Source organism: Oncorhynchus mykiss, chromosome 6, assembly GCF_013265735.2.
Source record: "Oncorhynchus mykiss isolate Arlee chromosome 6, USDA_OmykA_1.1, whole genome shotgun sequence".
NCBI classification, from domain to species: Eukaryota; Metazoa; Chordata; class Actinopteri; order Salmoniformes; family Salmonidae; genus Oncorhynchus; species Oncorhynchus mykiss.
In genome coordinates, this window is record NC_048570.1 from 85177572 (window position 1) to 85202246 (window position 24675).

The 24675-nt window shown below is 43.3% G+C and overlaps 1 protein-coding gene and 1 pseudogene across 1 annotated transcript; both read left to right on the forward strand.

Annotated features, from left to right (window-relative positions):
- Window positions 1-5607: 5607 nt before the first annotated feature.
- On the forward strand, window positions 5608-6753 carry LOC118965049 (annotated as a pseudogene).
- A 3929-nt stretch (window positions 6754-10682) lies between these two features.
- LOC110506925 (guanylyl cyclase-activating protein 2-like) lies at window positions 10683-20070 on the forward strand. Its single transcript, XM_036981283.1, has 4 exons — window positions 10683-10874; window positions 18004-18153; window positions 19050-19146; window positions 19912-20070. Exons 1-4 carry the CDS (start codon window positions 10683-10685, stop codon window positions 20031-20033), a joined length of 561 nt encoding a protein of 186 aa, XP_036837178.1. The 3' UTR covers window positions 20034-20070.
- Window positions 20071-24675: the final 4605 nt, after the last annotated feature.

Sequence of the window (24675 nt, forward strand, 5' to 3'; positions counted from 1 at the left end):
AACGCCATGCCAGGGTGAGCCGACAGGAAATGCAGCCCGTATGTGTTTCTAAAATCTCCTATGGGAAACATTGATGGTGGAAAAACGATTGGAACAGTTTCCCTGTTTGACCACTAGGTTTTATGGGTATTATGGCTCATACTGTCATTCTCTATTGCCACACCTGTAGGGAATTGGGAGGAACAGCCCCTACTTGGCAGTGTAGTTCTGATTAAAGTCAAATCAAAGGCTTTCAGCATCACCAGTCTGGTGTCCATTAGGTTAGGACACCATCAGCCTCAAGCCACTGTACACCACGTCATCGAGCCACAGTCACCTTTCACCTACCACGGCCAAAACACTGCCAAGCCAATTACCAAGTATACCATTAACACCGCCCAGGTACAATACCTCAGATTAACCACGTAGAGGCACTATTCTGTTTTCTGGGATTTAACTGTACAGTATCTTTGGAGTCTCTATGACTTTTCTCCAGCCTTTTGGTTACATAATCTCATAAAATGTTGTGTTTTATCAACAAATCCATACATTCTGTGAACACTGGCTTATTAGAGCACTTTTCTTTTCTGTCACCAGAAAAGCAAGAATCTTCCTTTAAGGGGGCATTCTGTGATTCCAAAAATAACAAAGCCAACTGACAATTAAACCAACTGACATTAGGCCTGACATCCTCCTGAGACCTAACATTTCCTTGTTGTCCTCTCTAATGGACATTTGTTTTTGGTCCGTGTCGCTGAAGGTCATACATGCCACTGTGTTAGGACCTGATGTGGCTTTGAGAAGACATTCTGGGATTTTCACGTGGGGGTGTCACCTTCATCATTTTTTCTTTTTGGTTCTTCAAAATGGCTACCATCACAATTAGTACATTTTATGCCAAGTGTGTGTGATTGTGTAATTAGATTTTTTTGTGAGTTTGTTATTCAAATAGTTTCTAATCGATGCATATCTCAGTAATAGGTTGGTGAGTTTTCAGAGCAGTGTAATATTTTGTAAAGTATCAAACACTTTAAATTGGAGCTTAAGAGCTTGTTAATACATGTCCTCTGTAGTGGACAGCAGGATGAGATAACTATGGTTTTTACCTACTCTCCCTGTTTACTGCAATGTAAAGAAAATCATATTTACTATCAACTGAGTCAATGGAGTCCTGAGTCCTAATGGCCACTACAGTACACATACATTTCGCTACACTCCAAACTCATCATTAAGCTTGAGTTCCTGAGTTCCTGGGTCTTGGACTTCCTGCAACTGGGTCCTGGACTTCCTGACGGGCTGCCCCCAGGTGATGAAGGTAAGAAACAACATCTCCACTCCGCTGATCCTCAACACTGGGGCCCCACAAGGGTGTGTGCTCAGCCCCCTCCTGTACTCCCTGTTCACCCACAACTGGGTGGCCTTGCTCGCCTCCAACTCAATCATCAAGTTTTCAGACGACCCAACAGTGGTAGGCTAGATTATCAACAACGACGAGACAGCCTACAGGGAGAAGGTGAGGGCCCTCGGAGTGTGGTGTCAGGAAAATAACCTCTCAGTCAATGTCAGTAAAACAAAAGAGATGATCGTGGACTTCAGGAAACAGCAAAGGTGAGCACCCCCCTATCCGCATCAACGGGACAGTAGTGGAGAAGGTGGAAAGTTCCTGTCGTGAATGATCGTTACAAAATATAACACTTACAAGAACTTGTGAATTAAATATAGGCTTTTAATACAAACATATCAGAAGCCTAGATGGTCCGCGGAACACACCCTTTTCCAGAGCACTGGCTCTGGATTTATACAAATTCAACATATGAGTCCATCCCACATGCAAATGAAGTTACTTCCCTCAGTCCATCTGCCACCATTATCTTTCAATCCGTGCTTCCTACTTGTTCACGCCCAATAACGCCCATATCTGCTTTCAGTTAAGTTATAATGGTGACAGGACCTCTTCATGTCCCAAAAATAATACATGCCCATCTTATCCTATGGGCCCCTTATGTTTCGCTTGTCCTTATTAGGACTAGTAGACTATGTGTCTCTTCTCTTCATGTCCTAAAAATATATGCCCTATGTCTATAGTCCATCAGTTGGTCATTTGGCTGACCCCCTCCTTTGTATGTCCCTCTGACCTTGGTATGTCCAGCTGTCCTATGCTCTCATGGCCTTACTTTGTTTCCTGTCCTATACAATAGACAATGCATTTGACCAGAATGGCAAATGCACTCTAAGTGTATCTTTCTCTTGTGGTACAGTATTATGTTTATCCCTATATGTACATCTTGCTCCCACATTCCTTGGAGTACACATCACGGACAAACTGAAATGGCCCACCCACACAGACAATGTGGTGAAGAAGGCGCAACAGCGCCTCTTTAACCTCAGGAGGCTGAAAATATTTGGCTTGTCACCAAAAACCCTCAAAAACTTTTACAGGTGCACAATCGAGAGCATCCTGTCTGGCTGTATCACCGCCTAGTACGGAAACTGCACTGCCACAACCGCAGGGCTCTCCAGAGGGTGGTCCGGTCTGCACAACTCATCACCGGGGGCAAACTACCTGCCCCCCAGGACACCTACAACACCCGATGTGACAGGAAGGCAAAAAAGATAATCAAGGGCAATAACCACCCGAGCCACTGTCTGTTCACCCCGCTTCCATCCAGAAGGCGAGGTCAGTAAAGGTGCATCACAGCTGGGACAGAGAGATTGAAAAACAGATTCTATCTCAAGGCCATCAGATTGTTAAACAGCCATCACTAGCACAGAGAGGTGGCTGCCTACCTACAGACTTGATATCATTGGCCACTTTAAGAAATGGAACTCTAGTCACTTTAATAATGACACTTTAAGAATATCTCACATTACTAATCTCATATGTATATACTGTATACTGTTTCCTACACTATCTATTGCATCTTAGCCACTCTGTCACTGCTCATCCATTCATTTTATATTCATATGTTCTTATCCCATTCCTTTACTAGATTGTGTGTATTAGGTTCTGTTTTTTGTTAGATATTGAATTTGTTAGATATTTGGTTTTGCTATGAAATTGTTAGATACTACATGTTAGATATTACTGCACTGTCGGAACTAGAAGCATAAGCATTTCGCTACACTCGCAATAACATATGCTAACCATGTGTATGTGACCAATACATTTTGATTTGATTTTGCATTAAAAAAAAATATTTTTTTCTTTGTAAATTCCAAACCATTGTGATGAAAATACATAGTATTCCAGAGCTTGTTTTTTGCTAGGTCTCAGGATATAGGTTGGGTCTCAGGATATAGGTTGGGTCTCAGGATATAGGTTGGATCTCAGGATATAGGTTGGATCTCAGGATATAGGTTGAGTCTCAGGATATAGGTTGGGTCTCAGGATATAGGTTGGGTCTCAGGATATAGGTTGAGTCTCAGGATATAGGTTGGGTCTCGGGATATAGGTTGGGTCTCAGGATATAGGTTGAGTCTCAGGATATAGGTTGGGTCTCAGGATATAGGTTGGGTCTCAGGATATAGGCTAGGTCTCAGGATATAGGTTGGGTCTCAGGATATAGGTTGGGTCTCAGGATATAGGTTGAGTCTCAGGATATAGGTTGGGTCTCGGGATATAGGTTGGGTATCAGGATTTAGGTTGAGTCTCAGGATATAGGTTGGGTCTCAGGATATAGGTTGGGTCTCGGGATATAGGTTGGGTCTTAGGATATAGGTTGAGTCTCAGGATATAGGTTAAGTCTCAGGATATAGGTTGGGTCTCAGGATATAGGTTGGGTCTCGGGATATAGGTTGGGTCTCAGGATATAGGTTGGGTCTCAGGATATAGGTTGGGTCTCAGGATATAGGTTGGGTCTCGGGATATAGGTTGGGTCTCAGGATATAGGTTGAGTCTCAGGATATAGGTTGGGTCTCGGGATATAGGTTGGGTCTCAGGATATAGGTTGAGTCTCAGGATATAGGTTAAGTCTCAGAATATAGGTTGGGTCTCAGGATATAGGTTGAGTCTCAGAATATAGGTTGGGTCTCAGGATATAGGTTGAGTCTCAGGATATAGGTTGAGTCTCAGGATATAGGTTGAGTCTCAGGATATAGGTTGAGTCTCAGGATATAGGTTGGGTCTCAGGATATAGGTTGGGTCTCAGGATATAGGTTGAGTCTCAGGATATAGGTTGAGTCTCAGGATATAGGTTGAGTCTCAGGATATAGGTTGGGTCTCAGGATATAGGTTGAGTCTCAGGATATAGGTTGAGTCTCAGGATATAGGTTGAGTCTCGGGATATAGGTTGAGTCTCAGGATATAGGTTGGGTCTCAGGATATAGGTTGAGTCTCAGGATATAGGTTGAGTCTCAGCTTTGAATGCCATAATACTATACATCTCGCCCTGAAAGGCAAAAGCAATTTTTCGATGCTAACCAACATTTTTCGACAGAGATTTTGAAGAATACATCAACCTGCCTGACTATAAGTACTCTAATATACTACAGTATAGGTACTCTAATAAACTATAGGTACTCTAATATATTATAGGTACTCTAATATATTATAGTGATAGGTTTGTATTTATGAACTTTAAATCCTTATTAATCATTAGTTGTAATAGAGAAATGAGGGGTGCCATAGCTGAGGGGCTACTCCAGAGGTTAATGATTATCTGTAGGAGAAAAGTATATGGTGGGGGGCAATTAAGCTTGGAATGTACTGAGTGTAGGAAAAGCAATCACATGTGGTAGGCATTGATAAGGGGAGAGAGCCAGGGATTAGTGATGAAGGGGGTAGAGGTCAGACCAGGTCATGTTAAGGAAGAAATAAAAGTTTATGGCCCGTATCACCTAGTGTCCTGCCTAGCAGTAAAGATACAATGTTTGTTCAGATGTGTAGGAGGAGACTCAGCCTAGGAGAAAGGGTTTTGATTATCAGTGATTGTGTGAAAATGTATTTGTTTAATGCAGCTGTTGTCACGCCCTGACCTTAGTATTCTTTGTTTTCTTTATTGTTTTGGTTAGGTCAGGGTGTGACATGGGTGATGTATGTGTTTTTGTACTGTCTAGGGGTTTTGTAGGTTTATGGGGTCGTTTACTATCTACGTGTTTATGTATGTCTATGGTTGCCTAGATTGGTTCTCAATTAGAGGCAGCTATTTATCGTTGTCTCTAATTGGGAACCATATTTAAGCAGCCATCTTCTTTGGGTATTTCGTGGGTTATTGTCTATGTGATGTTTGCACTCAGTTTTGATAGCAGTCACGGCCGTCTTGTTATTTTGTTTAGTGAACTTTGTGTTTTTTCGTCTTTCATTAAAAATATGTATTCACATCACGCTGCGCTTTGGTCTCCTTCGTACAACGACCGTGACAGCTTTCTTTGTTTAATGCAGCTGTATTGACCCTCTGGGAAGAATAACATTGGTTCAAGCTTTCATAGTGTTTCATAGTGTCAATTAGAGAATTAGAACCTAACAATGGGTACTGTAATGTTTCCAACTGTCCCACCCCATCAGAACCCTAAATATAAGCTTTTACTCTGAGAATTAGAACCTAACAATGGGTACTGTAATGTTTCCAACTGTCACACCCCATCAGAACCCTAAATATAAGCTTTTACTCTGAGAATTAGAACCTAACAATGGGTACTGTAATGTTTCCAACTGTCACACCCCATCAGAACCCTAAATATAAGCTTTTCTTTACTCCATTGATTGTTAACAATGTATTTGTAAACAAACACTGTATAGCCTCAAAACATTTAACACTATAATTTGGATCTCATGGATGGTCGGTCCTTGCAATTGCTGATTAAGAGTACAGTACACACACTCACACATCAGCCAATAGTACAGTGAGTTAAAGGATTGCCATTTGGTTGAGTGACAGGCACAAGCCTAAGTAGGGAGTAGGTCAGTACAGGCCAACTATCCGCTGCCTTAGACACTGTGAACCATCAGATCCTCCTCTCCACCCTCTCAGGGTTGGGCATCTCAGACTCTGCTCACCCTTGGATTGCATCCTACCTGGCAGGTCGCTCCTACCAGGTGGCTGAGGAGGATCTGTGTCTGCATCACATGCTTTCACTACTTGTGTCACCCAGGGCTCGGTTCTAGGCCCTCTCCTCTTTCTCATTACAAGTCACTCGGCTCTGTCATATCCTCACATGGTCTCCTATCATTGCTATGCTGATGACACTCAACTACACATCTCTGCTTACCTGTCAGATATCTCAGCTTGGATGTCGGCCCACCACCTCAAGTACAATCTTGACAAGAAGGAGCAGCCTTTCCTTCTGGGGGCGGCCTGCCTGCTTCAAAACCTCTTCATCACGGTTGACAATTCCAGTGTCGCCCTCCCAGAGCACAAATAACCTTGGCGTGACCCTGGACAACACCCTGTAGTTCTCTGCAAACATCAAAGCAGTGACTCACTCCTGCAGGGTCATGCTCTACAATATCCATAGAGGAACACCTTTCACACATGAAATAGTGCAGGTCCTAATCCAGGCACTTGTCATCTCCCGTCTAGACTACTGCATCTCTCTGTTGGCTGTGCTCCACGCTTGTTCTAGCAAACCCCTGCAACTTATCTAGAATGCCACAGCCCACCTGGTGTTCAACCTTCCTAAGTTCTCCCATGTCACCCTGCTCCTCCACACACTCCACTTCCAGTCAAAGCTTGCATCATCTTCAAGATCCTGGTGCTTGTCTACGGAACAGCAAGGTGAACTGCCCCTACTTAGGCTATGCTCAAACCCTACATCCCAACCCGAGCCACCTCTGGTCTCTTGGCCCAGTCAAAGCTCTTCTCTGTCCTGGCACCCCAATGGTGGAACAAGTTTTCCCCGAAAGTCATTACACTGGAGTCCCTGCCTATCTTTTGAAAACATCTGGGACCTTACCCTATGAAGAGTATCTTACCTAAAAGAGTATCTTAAATAACTTTCATGGCGCATTCGGGCAGGTAGCGTTCTCCTGGCATCCACCAAACCCAGATTTGTCCGTCGGACTGCTAAATAGCGAAGCGTGATTCATCCCTCCAGAGAACGTGTTTACACTACTCCAGAGTCCAATGGAGACGAGCTTTACACTACTCCAGAGTCCAATGGAGACGAGCTTTACACTACTCCAGAGTCCAATGGAGGCGAGCTTTACACTACTCCAGAGTCCAATGGAGGCGAGCTTTACACTACTCCAGAGCCCAATGGAGGCGAGCTTTACACTACTCCAGAGTCCAATGGAGACGAGCTTTACACTACTCCAGAGTCCAATGGAGGCGAGCTTTACACTACTCCAGAGTCCAATGGAGGCGAGCTTTACACTACTCCAGAGCCCAATGGAGGCGAGCTTTACACTACTCCAGAGTCCAATGGAGGCGAGCTTTACACTACTCCAGAGTCCAATGGAGGCGAGCTTTACACTACTCCAGAGTCCAATGGAGGCGAGCTTTACACTACTCCAGAGTCCAATGGAGGCGAGCTTTACACTACTCCAGAGTCCTATGGGGGCGAGCTTTACACTACTCCAGAGTCCAATGGAGACAAGCTTTACACTACTCCAGAGTCCAATGGAGGCGAGCTTTACACTACTCCAGAGTCCAATGGAGGCGAGCTTTACACTACTCCAGAGTCCAATGGAGGCGAGCTTTACACTACTCCAGAGTCCAATGGAGGCGAGCTTTACACTACTCCAGAGTCCAATGGAGGCGAGCTTTACACTACTCCAGAGCCCAATGGAGGCGAGCTTTACACTACTCCAGAGCCCAATGGAGGCAAGCTTTACACTACTCCAGAGCCCAATGGAGGCGAGCTTTACACTACTCCAGAGCCCGATGGAGGCGAGCTTTACACTACTCCAGAGCCCAATGGAGGCGAGCTTTACACTACTCCAGAGTCCGATGGAGGCGAGCTTTACACTACTCCAGAGTCCAATGGAGGCGAGCTTTACACTACTCCAGAGTCCAATGGAGGCGAGCTTTACACTACTCCAGAGCCCGATGGAGGCGAGCTTTACACTACTCCAGAGTCCGATGGAGGCGAGCTTTACACTACTCCAGAGTCCAATGGAGGCGAGCTTTACACTACTCCAGAGTCCAATGGAGGCGAGCTTTACACTACTCCAGAGCCCGATGGAGGCGAGCTTTACACTACTCCAGAGCCCAATGGAGGCGAGCTTTACACTACTCCAGCCGATGCATGGCATTGCACATGGTGATCTTAGGCTTGTGTGCGGCTGTTTGGCCATGGACACCCATTTCATGAAGCTCCCGACAAGCAGTTATTGTGCTGACGTTGCTTTCAGAGGCAGTTTGGAACTCAGTTGTGAGTGTTGCAACTGAGGACAGATGATTTTTACACGCTTCAGCACTCTGTGGTCGCGTTCTGTGAGCTTGTGTGGCCTACTACTTCGCGGCTAAGCCGTTGTTGCTCTTAGACGTTTCCTCTTCACAATAACAGCACTTACAGTTGACCGGGGCAGCTCTCGCAGGACGAACTGACTTGTTGGAAAGGTGGATCCTATGACAGTGCCATGTTGAAAGTCACTGAGCTCTTCAGTAAGGCCAATGTTTGTCTATGTATGCTCGATGTTATACACCTGTCAGCAACGGTTGTGGCTGAAATAGCCAAATCCACTCATTTGAAGCGGTGTCCACATACTTTTGTATAGATAGTGTAGCTATCTTAAGATAAGAGTGTCTGTTTTAAATGACTAAAATGTAAACATTTGACATTTTATTGTATGTATGGGTACAGAGATAAGCTAGTCATCAAAAAATAATTTTAAACACTATTATTGCACACAGAGTGCGTCCATGAAACTTGTGACTTGTTAAGCACATTACTCTTGAACTTATTTAGGCTTGTCATAAGAAAGGCTTTGAATACTTATTGACTGAAGACATTGCAGATTTTAATTTTTAATCCATTTGTAAAAATGTCAAAAAAAATAATTACACTTCAACATTATGGGTTATTGTGTGTACAAAAAGGTGCTATCAGGAACCAGAAAGTGTTATTTTGCTGTACCCATAGGAGAACCCTTTGAAGAACCCCTTTTGGTTCCAGGTATAACTATTTTGGTTCCAGGTAGAACCATTTTGGGATCCATGTAGAACCCTTTCCAAAAGAGTTCTACCCGGAACCAAAAAGTGTTTTCCTATGGGGACAGCCGCAGAACCCTTTTGGAACCCTTTTTCTAAGAGTGTAAGCTAGTGATACAACATCTTTATATTTAATCAATTTTAAATTCAAGCTGTACCACAACAAAATGTGGAAAAAGTCAAGGAGTTTGAATACTTTCTGAAGGCACTGCATGTCAGGAAATGCCTAGGGAGTATGTCAGGAAATGCCTAGGGAGTATGTCAGGACATGCCTAGGGAGTATGTCAGGAAATGCCTAGGGAGTATGTCAGGACATGCCTAGGGAGTATGTCAGGAAATGCCTAGGGAGTATGTCAGGACATGCCTAGGGAGTATGTCAGGAAATGCCTAGGGAGTATGTCAGGACATGCCTAGGGAGTATGTCAGGACATGCCTAGGGAGTATGTCAGGAAATGCCAAAGGGAGTATGTCAGGAAATGCCTAGGGAGTATGTCAGGAAATGCCTAGGGAGTATGTCAGGAAATGCCTAGGGAGTATGTCAGGACATGCCAAAGGGAGTATGTCAGGAAATGCCTAGGGAGTATGTCAGGAAATGCCAAAGGGAGTATGTCAGGAAATGCCTAGGGAGTATGTCAGGAAATGCCTAGGCAGTATGTCAGGAAATGCCAAAGGGAGTATGTCAGGAAATGCCAAGGGAGTATGTCAGGAAATGCCTAGGGAGTATGTCAGGAAATGCCTAGGGAGTATGTCAGGACATGCCTAGGGAGTATGTCAGGAAATGCCTAGGGAGTATGTCAGGACATGCCTAGGGAGTATGTCAGGAAATGCCTAGGGAGTATGTAAGGAAATGCCTAGGGAGTATGTCAGGACATGCCTAGGGAGTATGTCAGGAAATGCCTAGGGAGTATGTCAGGAAATGCCTAGGGAGTATGTCAGGACATGCCTAGGGAGTATGTCAGGAAATGCCTAGGGAGTATGTCAGGACATGCCTAGGGAGTATGTCAGGAAATGCCTAGGGAGTATGTCAGGAAATGCCTAGGGAGTATGTAAGGAAATGCCTAGGGAGTATGTCAGGACATGCCTAGGGAGTATGTCAGGACATGCCTAGGGAGTATGTCAGGAAATGCCTAGGGAGTATGTCAGGACATGCCTAGGGAGTATGTCAGGAAATGCCTAGGGAGTATGTCAGGACATGCCTAGGGAGTATGTCAGGAAATGCCTAGGGAGTATGTCAGGACATGCCTAGGGAGTATGTCAGGACATGCCTAGGGAATATGTCAGGACATGCCTAGGGAGTATGTTAGGACATGCCTAGGGAGTATGTTAGGACATGCACTCTTGAATGGTCAGGTGACAGCTCACCTTTCTTTTGGCAAAAGATTGAGAGATTTCTTAGTTAATGTGATTGAAAGGTTAAATATACACTGTCCAGTCCCCCATTAGGCCATGGTATCTGACAAGTGGAGTAAAGGCATTTAGTTTGATGGACCGTGTCAGCAGATGCTTCGGTAGCCACTTGTAGTAGCCAGACTTGAACTTATAACCTTTATGTTGAACTATATTTGCTTGAATTCTTGTAGAAAATATTTTCTACCATCAAAGTGAACTGCAACAATGGGTCAAGCAGAGAGCCACAATGAGATGGATTTGGAGCAAATTCAGGAGCTGTGTATGGCTTTTATGAAGGAGTGCCCGAGCGGTGCTTTGCACCTACATGAATTAAAACGGATCTTTTGTATACCAGCCAGCTGCGAGGAAGAGACTTTGTACATTGAGACTGTCTTCCATTCATTCGACACAAACAGGGTAAGTGAAGGGGGTAAAACAATTTTCAATCAGGAAATAATGTTTAAAAAAATGTCATCCATTCCATTCATCCATTGTGCTGTTAAAGGGACAGTTCACTCAAATTACGAAATGTAATGTTGGTTTCCTTACACTGTAAGTAGTCTATGGGCAAGGTATGACAGCAATCCATGCTTTGGTTTAGTTTCCCTGGCACTGTTTCCAAATGCTAATCTCTTGGTGCTGATATTAAAACATGTTGTGCATCATATTCAAATCATCTACAGTGCCATCAGAAAGAATGTAAACCCTTTGACTTATTCCACATTTTGTTATGTTACAGCCTGAATTCAAAATGGATTACATATATATTTCCTCTCACCCATCTACACACAATACCCCATAATTAAATGTTTTGAAATGTTTGCAGATACATAACTATTTAATGTACAATAGTATTCACTCCCCTGAGTCAATACATGTCAGAATCACCCTTGGCAGCGATTACAGCTGTGAGTGTTTCTGGGTAAGTTTCTAAGAGCATTCCACATCTGCATTGTACAATATTTGTCCATTATTATTTTCAAAATGTCAAGCTCTGTCAAATATGTTGTTGATAATTGCTGGACAACCATTTTCAAGTCTTGCAATAGATTTTCAAGCAGATTTAAGTCCAAACTGTAACTCGGCAACTCAGGAACATTCACTATCTTGGTAAGCTACTCTAGGGCAGATTTGGCCTTGTCTTTTAGGTTATCGCCTGCAAAAAGGTTAATTCATCTCCCGGTGTCTGGTAGAATGCAAACTGAAACATGTTGTCCTCTAGGATTTTGCTTGTGCTTAGCTCCATTCTGTATGTTTTTTTTATCCTGAAAAACTCCCAGTCCTTAACAAGTACAAGCATACCCTTAACATTCAGCCACCCCTATGCTTGAAAATATGGACAGTGGTACTCAGTAATGTGTTGCATTGGATTTGCCCAAAACTTAACTTTGTATTCAGGAATTGCTTTGCCAATTTTTTGCAGTATTACTTTAGTGCCTTGTTGCAAACAGGATGCATGTTTTGGAATATTTTTCATTCTGTACAGGCTTCCATCTTCTCACTCTGTCAATTAGGTTAATATTTTGGAGTAACTACAACATAATAGATACATCCTCAGTTTTCCCCCAAACTAAACCTGTATAACCCTGTAACTATTTTAAAGTTTCCATTTGTTACGGTGCGTGAATGAGGACCCAAAAGCGAATTAACGTAAACAGAGCTTCTTTAATAACAAAACAAACGTAGGCTCAGATGGACCGGCAGATTCCGACAGGACAGGACAAGGTTGCAGCAAACATGACGATAGTCTGGTTCAGGCATGAATAACACAAACAAGAATCCGACAAAGACAGAAACAAAAACAGAGAGAGATATAGAGGACTAATCAGAGGGAAAAAGGGAACAGGTGGGAAAAGGGGTGACGAGGTAGTTAGGAGGAGACAAGGAACAGCTGGGGGAAGGAGGGGGAGAAAAGGTAACCTAAAACGACCAGCAGGGGGAGACAGGGTGAAGAGAAAGGACAGAAACAAGACACAACATGACAATACATGACAGTACCCCCCCACTCACCGAGCGCCTCCTGGCGCACTCGAGGAGGAAACCTGGCGGCAACGGAGGAAATCATCGATCAGCGCACGGTCCAGCACGTCCCGAGAGGGAACCCAACTCCTCTCCTCAGGACCGTACCCCTCCCAATCTACTAGGTACTGATGACCACGGCCCCGAGGACGCATGTCCAAAATCCTACGGACCCTGTAGATGGGTGCGCCCTCGACAAGGATGGGGGGGGGGGGGGGGGAAGACGAGCGGGGGCGCGAAGAACGGGCTTGACACAGGAGACATGGAAGACCGGGTGGACGCGACGAAGATATCGCGGAAGAAGAAGTCGAACTGCGACAGGATTAATGATCCGAGAAATACGGAACGGACCAATGAACCGCGGGGTCAACTTGCGAGAAGCGGTCTTAAGGGGAAGGTTCTGAGTGGAGAGCCAAACTCTCTGACCGCGACAATATCTAGGACTCTTAGTTCTACGCTTATTAGCAGCCCTCACAGTCTGCGCCCTATAACGGCAAAGTGCAGACCTGACCCTCTTCCAGGTGCGCTCGCAACGTTGGACAAAAGCCTGAGCGGAGGGGACGCTGGACTCGGCGAACTGAGAAGAGAACAGCGGAGGCTGGTACCCGAGGCTACTCTGAAAAGGAGATAGCCCGGTCGCAGACGAAGGAAGCGAGTTGTGGGCGTATTCTGCCCAGGGGAGCTGTTCTGACCAAGACGCAGGGTTGCGAAAAGAAAGACTGCGTAAGATGCGACCAATAGTCTGATTGGCCCGTTCTGCTTGACCGTTAGACTGGGGGTGAAAGCCGGAAGAGAGACTGACGGAAGCCCCAATCAAACGGCAAAACTCCCTCCAAAATTGAGACGTGAATTGCGGACCTCTGTCCGAAACGACGTCTGACGGAAGGCCATGAATTCTGAAAACATTCTCGATGATGATTTGTGCCGTCTCTTTAGCAGAAGGAAGCTTAGCAAGGGGAATAAAATGAGCCGCCTTAGAGAACCTGTCGACAACCGTAAGAATAACAGTCTTCCCCGCTGACGAAGGCAGTCCGGTGACAAAATCTAAGGCGATGTGAGACCACGGTCGAGAGGGAATGGGAAGCGGCCTGAGACGGCCGGCAGGAAGCGACGCGTGTCATGCTCCCGGGTGGGCCACCAAAAGCGCTGGCGAATGGAAGCAAGCGTACCCCGAACGCCAGGGTGGCCGGCTAACTTGGCAGAGTGAGCCCACTGAAGAACGGCCAGACGAGTAGGAACGGGAACGAAAAGAAGGTTCCTGGGACAAGCGCGCGGCGACAGAGTTTGAGTGAGTGCTTGCTTTACCTGCCTCTCAATTCCCCAGACAGTCAACCCGACAACACGCCCCTCAGGGAGAATCCCCTCGGGGTCAGTGGAGGCTACTGAAGAACTGAAGAGACGAGATAAAGCATCAGGCTTGGTGTTCTTAGAGCCCGGACGATAAGAAATCACGAACTCGAAACGAGCGAAAAACAGCGCCCAGCGCGCCTGACGCGCATTAAGTCGTTTGGCAGAACGGATGTACTCAAGGTTCCTATGGTCAGTCCAAACGACAAAAGGAACGGTCGCCCCCTCCAACCACTGTCGCCATTCGCCTAGGGCTAAGCGGATGGCGAGCAGTTCGCGGTTTCCCACATCATAGTTACGTTCCGACGGCGACAGGCGATGAGAAAAATACGCGCAAGGGTGGACCTTGTCGTCAGAGAAGGAGCGCTGAGAAAGAATGGCTCCCACGCCCACCTCTGACGCGTCAACCTCGACAATGAACTGTCTAGAGACGTCAGGTGTAGCAAGGATAGGTGCGGATGTAAAACGATTCTTGAGGAGATCAAAAGCTCCCTGGGCGGAAACGGACCACTTAAAGCACGTCTTGACAGAAGTAAGGGCTGTGAGAGGGGCTGCCACCTGACCAAAATTACGGATGAAACGACGATAGAAATTCGCGAAGCCGAGAAAGCGCTGCAACTCGACGCGTGACTTAGGGACGGGCCAATCAATGACAGCTTGGACCTTAGCGGGATCCATCTTAATGCCTTCAGCGGAAATAACAGAACCGAGAAATGTGACGGAGGAGGCATGAAAAGAGCACTTCTCAGCCTTCACAAAAAGACAATTCTCTAAAAGGCGCTGGAGGACACGTCGAACGTGCTGAACATGAAACTGGAGTGACGGTGAAAAAATCAGGATATCGTCAAGGTAAACGAAGACAAAGATGTTCAGCATGTCTCTCAGGACATCATTGACTAATGCCTGAAAGACAGCTGGAGCGTTAGCGAGGCCGAAAGGAAGAACCCGGTATTCAAAGTGCCCTAACGGAGTGTTAAACGCCGTCTTCCACTCGTCCCCCTCCCTGATGCGCACGAGATGGTAAGCGTTACGAAGGTCCAACTTAGTGAAAAACCTGGCTCCCTGCAGGATCTCGAAGGCTGAAGACATAAGAGGAAGCGGATAACGATTCTTCACTGTTATGTCATTCAGCCCTCAATAATCTATGCAGGGGCGCAGGGACCCGTCCTTCTTCTTAACAAAAAAAAACCCCGCTCCGGCGGGAGAGGAGGAGGGGACTATGGTACCGGCGGCAAGAGCTACAGACAAATAATCCTCAAGAGCCTTACGTTCGGGAGCCGACAGAGAGTATAGTCTACCCCGGGGAGGAGTGGTTCCCGGAAGGAGATCAATACTACAATCATACGACCGGTGTGGAGGAAGAGAGGTGGCCCTGGACCGACTGAACACCGTGCGCAGATCGTGATATTCCTCCGGCACCCCTGTCAAATCACCAGGCTCCTCCTGTGAAGAAGAGACAGAGGAAACAGGAGGGATAGCAGACATTAAACATTTCACATGACAAGAGACGTTCCAGGAGAGGATAGAATTACTAGACCAATTAATGGAAGGATTATGACAAACTAGCCAGGGATGGCCCAAAACAACAGGTGTAAAAGGTGAACGAAAAATTAAAAAAGAAATGGTTTCGCTATGATTACCAGAAACAGTGAGGGTTAAAGGTAGCGTCTCACGCTGAATCCTGGGGAGAGGACTACCATCCAGGGCGAACAAGGCCGTGGACTCCCTTAACTGTCTGAGAGGAATGTCATGTTCCCGAGCCCAGGTCTCGTCCATAAAACAGCCCTCCGCCCCAGAGTCTATTAAGGCACTGCAGGAAGCTGACGAACCGGTCCAGCGTAGATGGACCGACAAGGTAGTGCAGGATCTTGAAGGAGAGACAGGAGTAGTAGCGCTCACCAGTAGCCCTCCGCTTACTGATGAGCTCTGGCTTTTACTGGACATGAAGTGACAAAATGACCAGCAGAACCGCAATAGAGACAGAGGCGGTTGGTGATTCTCCGTTCCCTCTCCTTAGTCGAGATGCGGATACCTCCCAGCTGCATAGGCTCAGCACCCGAGCCGGCAGAGGAAGATGGTAGTGATGCGGAGAGGGGGGCAACGAAGAACGCGAGCTCCTTTCCACGAGCTCGGTGACGAAGATCAACCCGTCGCTCAATGCGAATAGCGAGTTCAATCAAGGAATCCACGCTGGAAGGAACCTCCCGGGAGAGAATCTCATCCTTTACCTCTGCGCGGAGACCCTCCAGAAAACGAGCGAGCAAAGCCGGCTCGTTCCAGCCACTGGAGGCAGCAAGAGTGCGAAACTCAATAGAGTAGTCTGTTATGGATCGATTACCTTGACATAGGGAAGACAGGGCCCTGGAAGCCTCCTCCCCAAAAACAGATCGATCAAAAACCCGTATCATCTCCTCCTTAAAGTCCTGATACTGGTTAGTACACTCAGCCCTTGCCTCCCAGATTGCCGTGCCCCACTCACGAGCCCGTCCAGTAAGGAGAGATATGACGTAGGCGACACGAGCAGTGCTCCTGGAGTAAGTGTTGGGCTGGAGAGAAAACACAATATCACACTGGGTGAGGAACGAGCGGCATTCAGTGGGCTCCCCAGAGTAACACGGCGGGTTATTGATTCTGGGCTCCGGAGATTCGAAAGCCCTGGAAGTGGCCGGTGGATCGAGGCGGAGATGGTGAACCTGTTCTGTGAGGTTGGAGACTTGGGTGGCCAGGGTCTCAACGGCATGTCGAGCAGCAGACAATTCCTGCTCGTGTCTGCCTAGCATCGCTCCCTGGATCTCGACGGCTGAGTGGAGAGGATCCGAAGTCGCTGGGTCCATTTTTGGTCGGATTCTTCTGTTACGGTGCGTGAATGAGGACCCAAAAGCGAATTAACGTAAACAGAGCTTCTTTAATAACAAAACAAACGTAGGCTCAGATGGACCGGCAGATTCCGACAGGACAGGACAAGGTTGCAGCAAACATGACGATAGTCTGGTTCAGGCATGAATAACACAAACAAGAATCCGACAAAGACAGAAACAAAAACAGAGAGAGATATAGAGGACTAATCAGAGGGAAAAAGGGAACAGGTGGGAAAAGGGGTGACGAGGTAGTTAGGAGGAGACAAGGAACAGCTGGGGGAAGGAGGGGGAGAAAAGGTAACCTAAAACGACCAGCAGGGGGAGACAGGGTGAAGAGAAAGGACAGAAACAAGACACAACATGACAATACATGACACCATTAGCCTGATAATGAAATCCCTGAACAGTTTCCTTAATCTCCGGCAACTGAGTTAGGAAGGACACTTGTATCTTTGTAGTGACGGGGTGTATTGCTTTTTTTTATATATTTTTTTATATATATTAAGAACAAATTCTTCTTTACAATGACGGCCTAGGAACAGTGGTTAACTGCCTTGTTCAGGGGCAGAACGACTGATGTTTACCTTGTCAGCTCAGGGAATTGATCTAGCAACCTTTCTAATCACTAGGCTACACCATCCAAAGTGTAATTAATAACTTCACCATATTCAATGTCTGCTTTTAAAATATTTACCCATCTACTAATAGGTGCCCTTCTTTGCAAGGCATTGGTCTTTGTGGTTGAATCTGTGTTTGAAATTCACTGCTCGACTGAGGAACCTTACAGATAATTGTATGTGTGGGGTACTGAGATGAGGTAGTCATTAAAAAATCACGTTAAACACTATTATTGCAACTTATTATGTGACTTGTTAGCATTTTTTTCTCCTTAGCTTATTTAGACAAACCATAACAAAGGGGTTTAATATTTATTGACTCAAAACATTTCAGCAGATTTTTTAATGAATTAGTAAAAATATGGAAAAATGTGATTCCCCTTTGACATTATGGGGTATTGTGTGTAAGCCAGTGACAAAAATCTAAATTGAATCCATTTTAAATTCAGGCTGTAACACAACAAAATGTGGAAAATGTCAAGAGGTGTGAATCCTTTCTGAGGGCACAGAAGAAATTACTTTGTTGAGCTTCACAATCAATTTGAGATACTTTCGATTTGGACATAATGCACGAATAATGCTAATACCGGTATCATGACATAATTTTGTAATTTGGGTGAACAATCCCTTTAATTGCATTAGCTTCAGTTATCAATATACATTCAAAAGGTAAACGTGCAATAAATCCATGTATTGTTTTCACAGGATAACGCGTTGGATTTTATGGAGTATACAGCCGCTCTTCATCTGATATTGCGGGGGAATCTTGAGGATAGATTGAAGTGGTCCTTTAAAATCTACGACAAGGACGGGAATGGCAAGTTAGACCGAGAAGAGGTGAAAAACCTAATTCGGGTAAGAAATTACACATAATCTTCCTCTGCATTATGCTATTGACTGGCTGCTTCGTTTGGGCCTGCAGTTGGCTACTAGTAGCTGTAGATCAGTTAGGCTAGGCTATGCACCTTCTTTTCTAAGGGTAAGAACAGCTGGACACATTTTGGTAGTATAATCTGCAATACTCAGTTTGAAGTTTTCTCAATTGTATAACTTGTATAATACTTATATAAAACTAATGTTATTAGAGCAGTGCCTTAATATGCTGCAGGTCAGGGATTAGGATCAGGTGAGGGATTAGGATCAGGTCAGGAGAAGCGACTACGTGGGATGACTGGGGTTTTCACAAATCTAATTCCGTTCGTACATGTTATTGGATGAAAGGATGGGAGGAGCAAGTGGCTTTAATACCAATTATTCTTGGGAACACCTAGCCCTGATCCTATAGCTTATCTGGTTCTGAACTGAACCCATAGGTCAGCTGAGTTCACGGCTCTGGTATTTACTGTATATATAGGACCTCAATCTTTTTCCTTTGTCAATTAAAAAGGCCTAATGTCACAGTATTGTTTCAATGTAAAAAAATGTTTTTCCATTTCTAAAGATGTGTTACCCCACTGATGATATGATATAGGATATATATATATATATATTATAATTTTGTTGCCCATCTGCCTTAAATGTTACCTTATGTGAACTCAGTAAATTAAGCTCAGATAAACAACACTAGACAAAATATTATTTCTGTCATATAAAAGTTTATACAACTTTAGATTTTTCGTCAATGGGATAAACCCATCTTTTTATGTTGAAACCCTTTTAAATGTATACCATTTGAGATAGGACAACTGTGTAAAAACACTTCTGTCAAATACCACACTGTATGTAATGAAATGTATCTCATACAATTGCAGATCATTTACAAAATCAAAATTCATACAACTGCCATAAACATGACACCTAATGAAGTCTGTGACAGGATCTTTGAGCTGGTCGACCAGAATCATGACGGTAAGTGCCCGGTTAAGATATATTCATATATACGGCAGAACATGCATTCAAATCTGTACCAAATATACAGTACTTTCATCAAACCACCACAATGAACAATCTGTTCTCTAAAGGCTTACATGTAATGCCATCTTCCATCAGCGAGAGACAATATGCCTTTGTCACTGATTTTACACACTGGTCAGTCTGATGTAATGACCAGGATTAGGTAATGCTAGTGCTAATTGGTGGTCCATTTGACGGGGACTTTGCTCTTGCATCCTCATGGTCAGGTGCTACCTGGCCCATTATACAGAGGAAAGATGGAGGTTTTGCCATTTCTTTGTTGTTTTATTTTTAATAGGCATGAATGGCTTCCTACTTTTAATAAGCATGAATGGCTTCCTACTTTTAATAAGCATGAATGGCTTCCTACTTTTAATAAGTCTGAATGGCTTCCTACTTTTAATAAGCATGAATGATTTCCTATTTTTAATAAGCATGAATGGCTTCCTACTTTTAATAAGCATGAATGGCTTCCTACTTTTAATAAGCATGAATGGCTTCCTACTTTTAATAAGCATGAATGGCTTCCTACTTTTAATAAGCATGAATGATTTCCTACTTTTAATAAGCATGAATGGCTTCCTACTTTTAATAAGTCTGAATGTCTTCCTACTTTCTTACTAAGTTGGCACTACATCCGAGTTATGTCAGTAACCTTAACCTGAGAAAGATCTTGAATCATTGCCCACCAAAATGTATATATTTTTCCTTCTATTACAGGCCAGATTTCCTTTACTGAGTTCATGGAGGGGGCCCAGAAGGACGAGTGGGTCATGAATATGCTCAAGCTGGACGTCAACGCTAGTGGCTGGGTCATGCAGAACTGTGTAAAAATGACCTGAGCCCTCCAAACAGGCTCTCCCATCTACACAGAGAGGGGTTGTGTCCCTCAAATGGCATCTGAGTTTTGCCTTTTTCTCACAAGAAACCTGATGCCTTGGGCCTAAAGATCTGGCTCTGCCTCCATGTTTGCTTGTGGTGGTTCAGGCATAGACATGGAGCCCTTTCCTCCGTATCACTTCTTGTAGTTGTTCTTTTAACATGCTGTCCATGCACGTTGATGTGTCGGAACAACAGGCATTCTCTTTTTGAGTTGGGACCAGCTGACAGGATGGAGTCTCATTCAGCACATGACTGTCATAGATCACTGGAACTCTGGTAGATTTCAAACAGAGTTCAAAGGTCATATTGTGTGATATGATATTACACAGGGTCACCATCTGCAGTTTGAGTATTTACATTGCATTCAAATGTAAAAAATAATGGAATTCTATACTCAGTATCATATTAATAATATTATATGATCAAAATAATTATTTCACAACCTTATACTTTCAAGTACGAAGTAATATTTCAAAACATTATATCAATGCAAATATCATACCGTTAGTAACCTAAATGTGATATATCATGTTATGTTACCCATATTTATTTGACCTATTATGTTTAAGGAATTTATATCACATCAGAGAACTGTCGTGGAAATTTCCTCTATTTACCAAATCATGGGAGCAAACCACACACAAGTCAGAGTTAGTTATCACAAAGTCCATTTTTAATTATATGAGCTCAATCCTCATCCCCTGTGACTTCTCAGATCAATTCAGTGTCTATCAATGAATTCTCTGAGAGCCCCTTACACATTGCAGCTGAGATCCTTTAATAGCAAAAAGCACACATAGTCAGACAGCATAGACATAATACATTGTTCAGCTTTGTCTCCTTACTCAAACCCAGAACCATAAACCAATCCTCCATATCAACAGGCATATATCAAATCCATCCTATCTTGACAAGATCACAGAGACACACTGACTGGCACACAGACATTGTGGAGCCAAGAGATACACGCTTGACCTCTCCCCTCTCTCCGGCCCAAACAACTTAGTCTTGACATAGAACAGATACTGCAACCCTGCCACAGTATTATACAAAAATAACATTCTGATGAGAAGTAACTTACAAACATATGATGAATATAAAACATCTTACCTATGTTACCAACCAATTCTGATTATTCCCCAACATTCCCCTCTCAAGGGACTCAGTCCCTTCTGAAGAATCAGAATAGTAACATGGCACCTTACTAACAGTAGTTGCAGAGACTATAATACAAATAAAAAATCCCTAATCAAAATGTAAAGATAATAAAGAATCAAATCTCTTCAATGTAATTATTCACCCTTCAGAAACTGAGTTTACAATGTTTATACCATAATACAGACTTGCACCTGTTTAAACATATAGAATAATACATTTGTTGAGTAAAAATGAAAATAACAAAACATATAAATGCTCCCAAAATTACAAGAGAACCCAGTGTCTAAACACAGGCCTCCTCTCAACATATAGGACAGACATCCCTCTAAGTCCTCATGCTCAGAAATATACATAGGAATAGAGAATAGGTCATTGAAATCATTCATATTCCAAATCATAAGTAACAACCCAACTATTTATCCAACCAATATTTAGAATAGCATTCCTCAGTGATTCAAATTTGTCTTATCACTCAAAGTAAAAACCTCAATTTAACACACATCAATATTAGCAGATTTACATACATTCAGTATAATTATCCCATAATTCTACTATTAAACTTTTTTAATCATCTGTCAGGCACTACGATCTTCTGGCGTCTCTTTCGTTCTTCTTCAGATAGCTTTACAGTTCACAGTGGACGGCCCATGATAATGTCCCAATTTCAATGTCTCATCTTTACCACTCATGTCTTGTCCATTCGTCAACCAATACACCAGCACCATAAGAAAATGTTAGAACAGATCTTTCTCCATGATCACTCCAAGTGGACTCATGAAAGAAAAGCAGTTGATAGCTTAGATCTGAGACTGTACACCAATTTCTGGCTTGGTTCTTTTCTCTCGGTAGAAGTGGCTTGGAAAGCCTCCTTCAACGCCTTTGTCACTCTTCTTCAGCCAGTTAGAGGGGGTTTTGAGGTACACACACCCTTCGGTCCAATTATCTCTTCCATGCATTAAGATACCGTCTGATGTCACCCTTCATGATAACCTCGAAAGAACAGATCAGAACAACAGTTTAGTTCAGTTCATAAGTTGATAAATGATTACTTTTACCAATTATTCTTAATACACATATCTAAACATATTTCACAGAGAATATCAAAACATTCTATTGAAACTATTCTTTCAAATTGGTTTATACTCCCCATTTCACTGTCAACTCCATCGTAGAGCCAAGGATCAAGAAGTTAGACCTATACCTCTCGGGAATAGAACAAAACAAACACAACAAATACAATACACTCAACAATACAATACACTCAACAATACAATACACTCATTCACATATCACTTAAGTTGTATAACTTCAATTCAAACGCTCAAAAAACTGAATCCTCCCCCATGTTTTACACACATCTCTCCGTATGAGAGTAATGTAAAACAAAATTTCAGCTAATCTAATCAAATTAAAATCACTAAACTGAAAAAAAACTCCACAAAGAAAAATGATTTAACCCCTATCATAGGAAAATAGACTTAAAGCAGCATACCCTTAGTTAAAAGCAATGCCCTCTTCACACTGGTCCAAATTACAAATACGGCTAAGAAACATATTTACCAATTACACAAATTATTTTGAAAGCAGTATTACAAATGACCATATATTCATTATCCAAATGGCTTTCCGATGCGGGTGATCAAGCCACAACGGAAAGTCATCAGAAGGTCATAGGTTATACAAAACCCTTCAAAGCAGTGTTTTTCACTATATTAAACAATTTGCAAACAATAGTCAACTAGTTCCAAAATTTTTGTATTTCCATGTTCCCAGAACATTCATTTATCAAAATAATTTGCGTGTGTAATGAAAAGTCAGAAAATAACAACTCATTAAAATGTGGTAGTGTGGTAGTTTATGGCCTCAATTTCACTCACTCTCCCCCAGAGTATAGTCCCTGGAAACATTCCAGAGAGAGACAGTGAAATATCCATTTTCCCGGAGAAAACACAAAACACTTAGTATTCATTACACTACATCGATTCAGAAACTCAAACGTGAAACTATAAACCAAACCTAATGATAATTCCACTGTTCCTCAAATCATTAATCATAAGTTTTAATCAAATCAATGTATATGTATGATACAATGTTTAATTAAGTTAAATCTTAAATTAAGTTAAAACTTTCAATCAGCAACCTAATAATTTCAACCTGTTGATATAAATTTATAAAAAAAATTCCCCCACTGATATCCACAAAGCTTTCATTCCACAAAGGTCAATACTGTTCAGCACATCCATTAATGATCTTCCTTTAGTCTGTACAGGGTCTGAAGTTCCAATGTATGCAGATGATACAGTGATACATTCATGCAAATAACAAACTACACAAGAACTCACTACTATAATGATTCAGATGACAAAATTGCTCAGAGACTCATGTTTACATCTCAATAAAATAAAACACAGTCTGCATGTTCCTCAAAAAACACCTACTGATGGAAAAAGCTCCGGGTGGTATCTGATTTTAAGTGTCAAGGCATCATACTTGATTCCAACCTTTATTTTAAAAAGCAAATAATAAAGGAACTCAAATACCAAATTCAACCTGTTTTATTTTTAATAGGCATGAATGGCTTCCTACTTTTAATAAGCATGAATGGCTTCCTACTTTTAATAAGCATGAATGGCTTCCTACTTTTAATAAGTCTGAATGGCTTCCTACTTTTAATAAGCATGAATGATTTCCTATTTTTAATAAGCATGAATGGCTTCCTACTTTTAATAAGCATGAATGGCTTCCTACTTTTAATAAGCATGAATGGCTTCCTACTTTTAATAAGCATGAATGGCTTCCTACTTTTAATAAGCATGAATGATTTCCTACTTTTAATAAGCATGAATGGCTTCCTACTTTTAATAAGTCTGAATGTCTTCCTACTTTCTTACTAAGTTGGCACTACATCCGAGTTATGTCAGTAACCTTAACCTGAGAAAGATCTTGAATCATTGCCCACCAAAATGTATATATTTTTCCTTCTATTACAGGCCAGATTTCCTTTACTGAGTTCATGGAGGGGGCCCAGAAGGACGAGTGGGTCATGAATATGCTCAAGCTGGACGTCAACGCTAGTGGCTGGGTCATGCAGAACTGTGTAAAAATGACCTGAGCCCTCCAAACAGGCTCTCCCATCTACACAGAGAGGGGTTGTGTCCCTCAAATGGCATCTGAGTTTTGCCTTTTTCTCACAAGAAACCTGATGCCTTGGGCCTAAAGATCTGGCTCTGCCTCCATGTTTGCTTGTGGTGGTTCAGGCATAGACATGGAGCCCTTTCCTCCGTATCACTTCTTGTAGTTGTTCTTTTAACATGCTGTCCATGCACGTTGATGTGTCGGAACAACAGGCATTCTCTTTTTGAGTTGGGACCAGCTGACAGGATGGAGTCTCATTCAGCACATGACTGTCATAGATCACTGGAACTCTGGTAGATTTCAAACAGA

Bases quoted from the DNA above. Each gene is read 5' to 3' on its own strand.
- LOC110506925 (XM_036981283.1), top strand. From the start codon at position 10,683: ATGGGTCAAGCAGAGAGCCACAATGAGATGGATTTGGAGCAAATTCAG. The intron at 10,875-18,003 runs GTAAGTGAAGGG...TTGTTTTCACAG, and splicing joins ATTCATTCGACACAAACAGG to GATAACGCGTTGGATTTTAT. The intron at 18,154-19,049 runs GTAAGAAATTAC...ATACAATTGCAG, and splicing joins AGGTGAAAAACCTAATTCGG to ATCATTTACAAAATCAAAAT.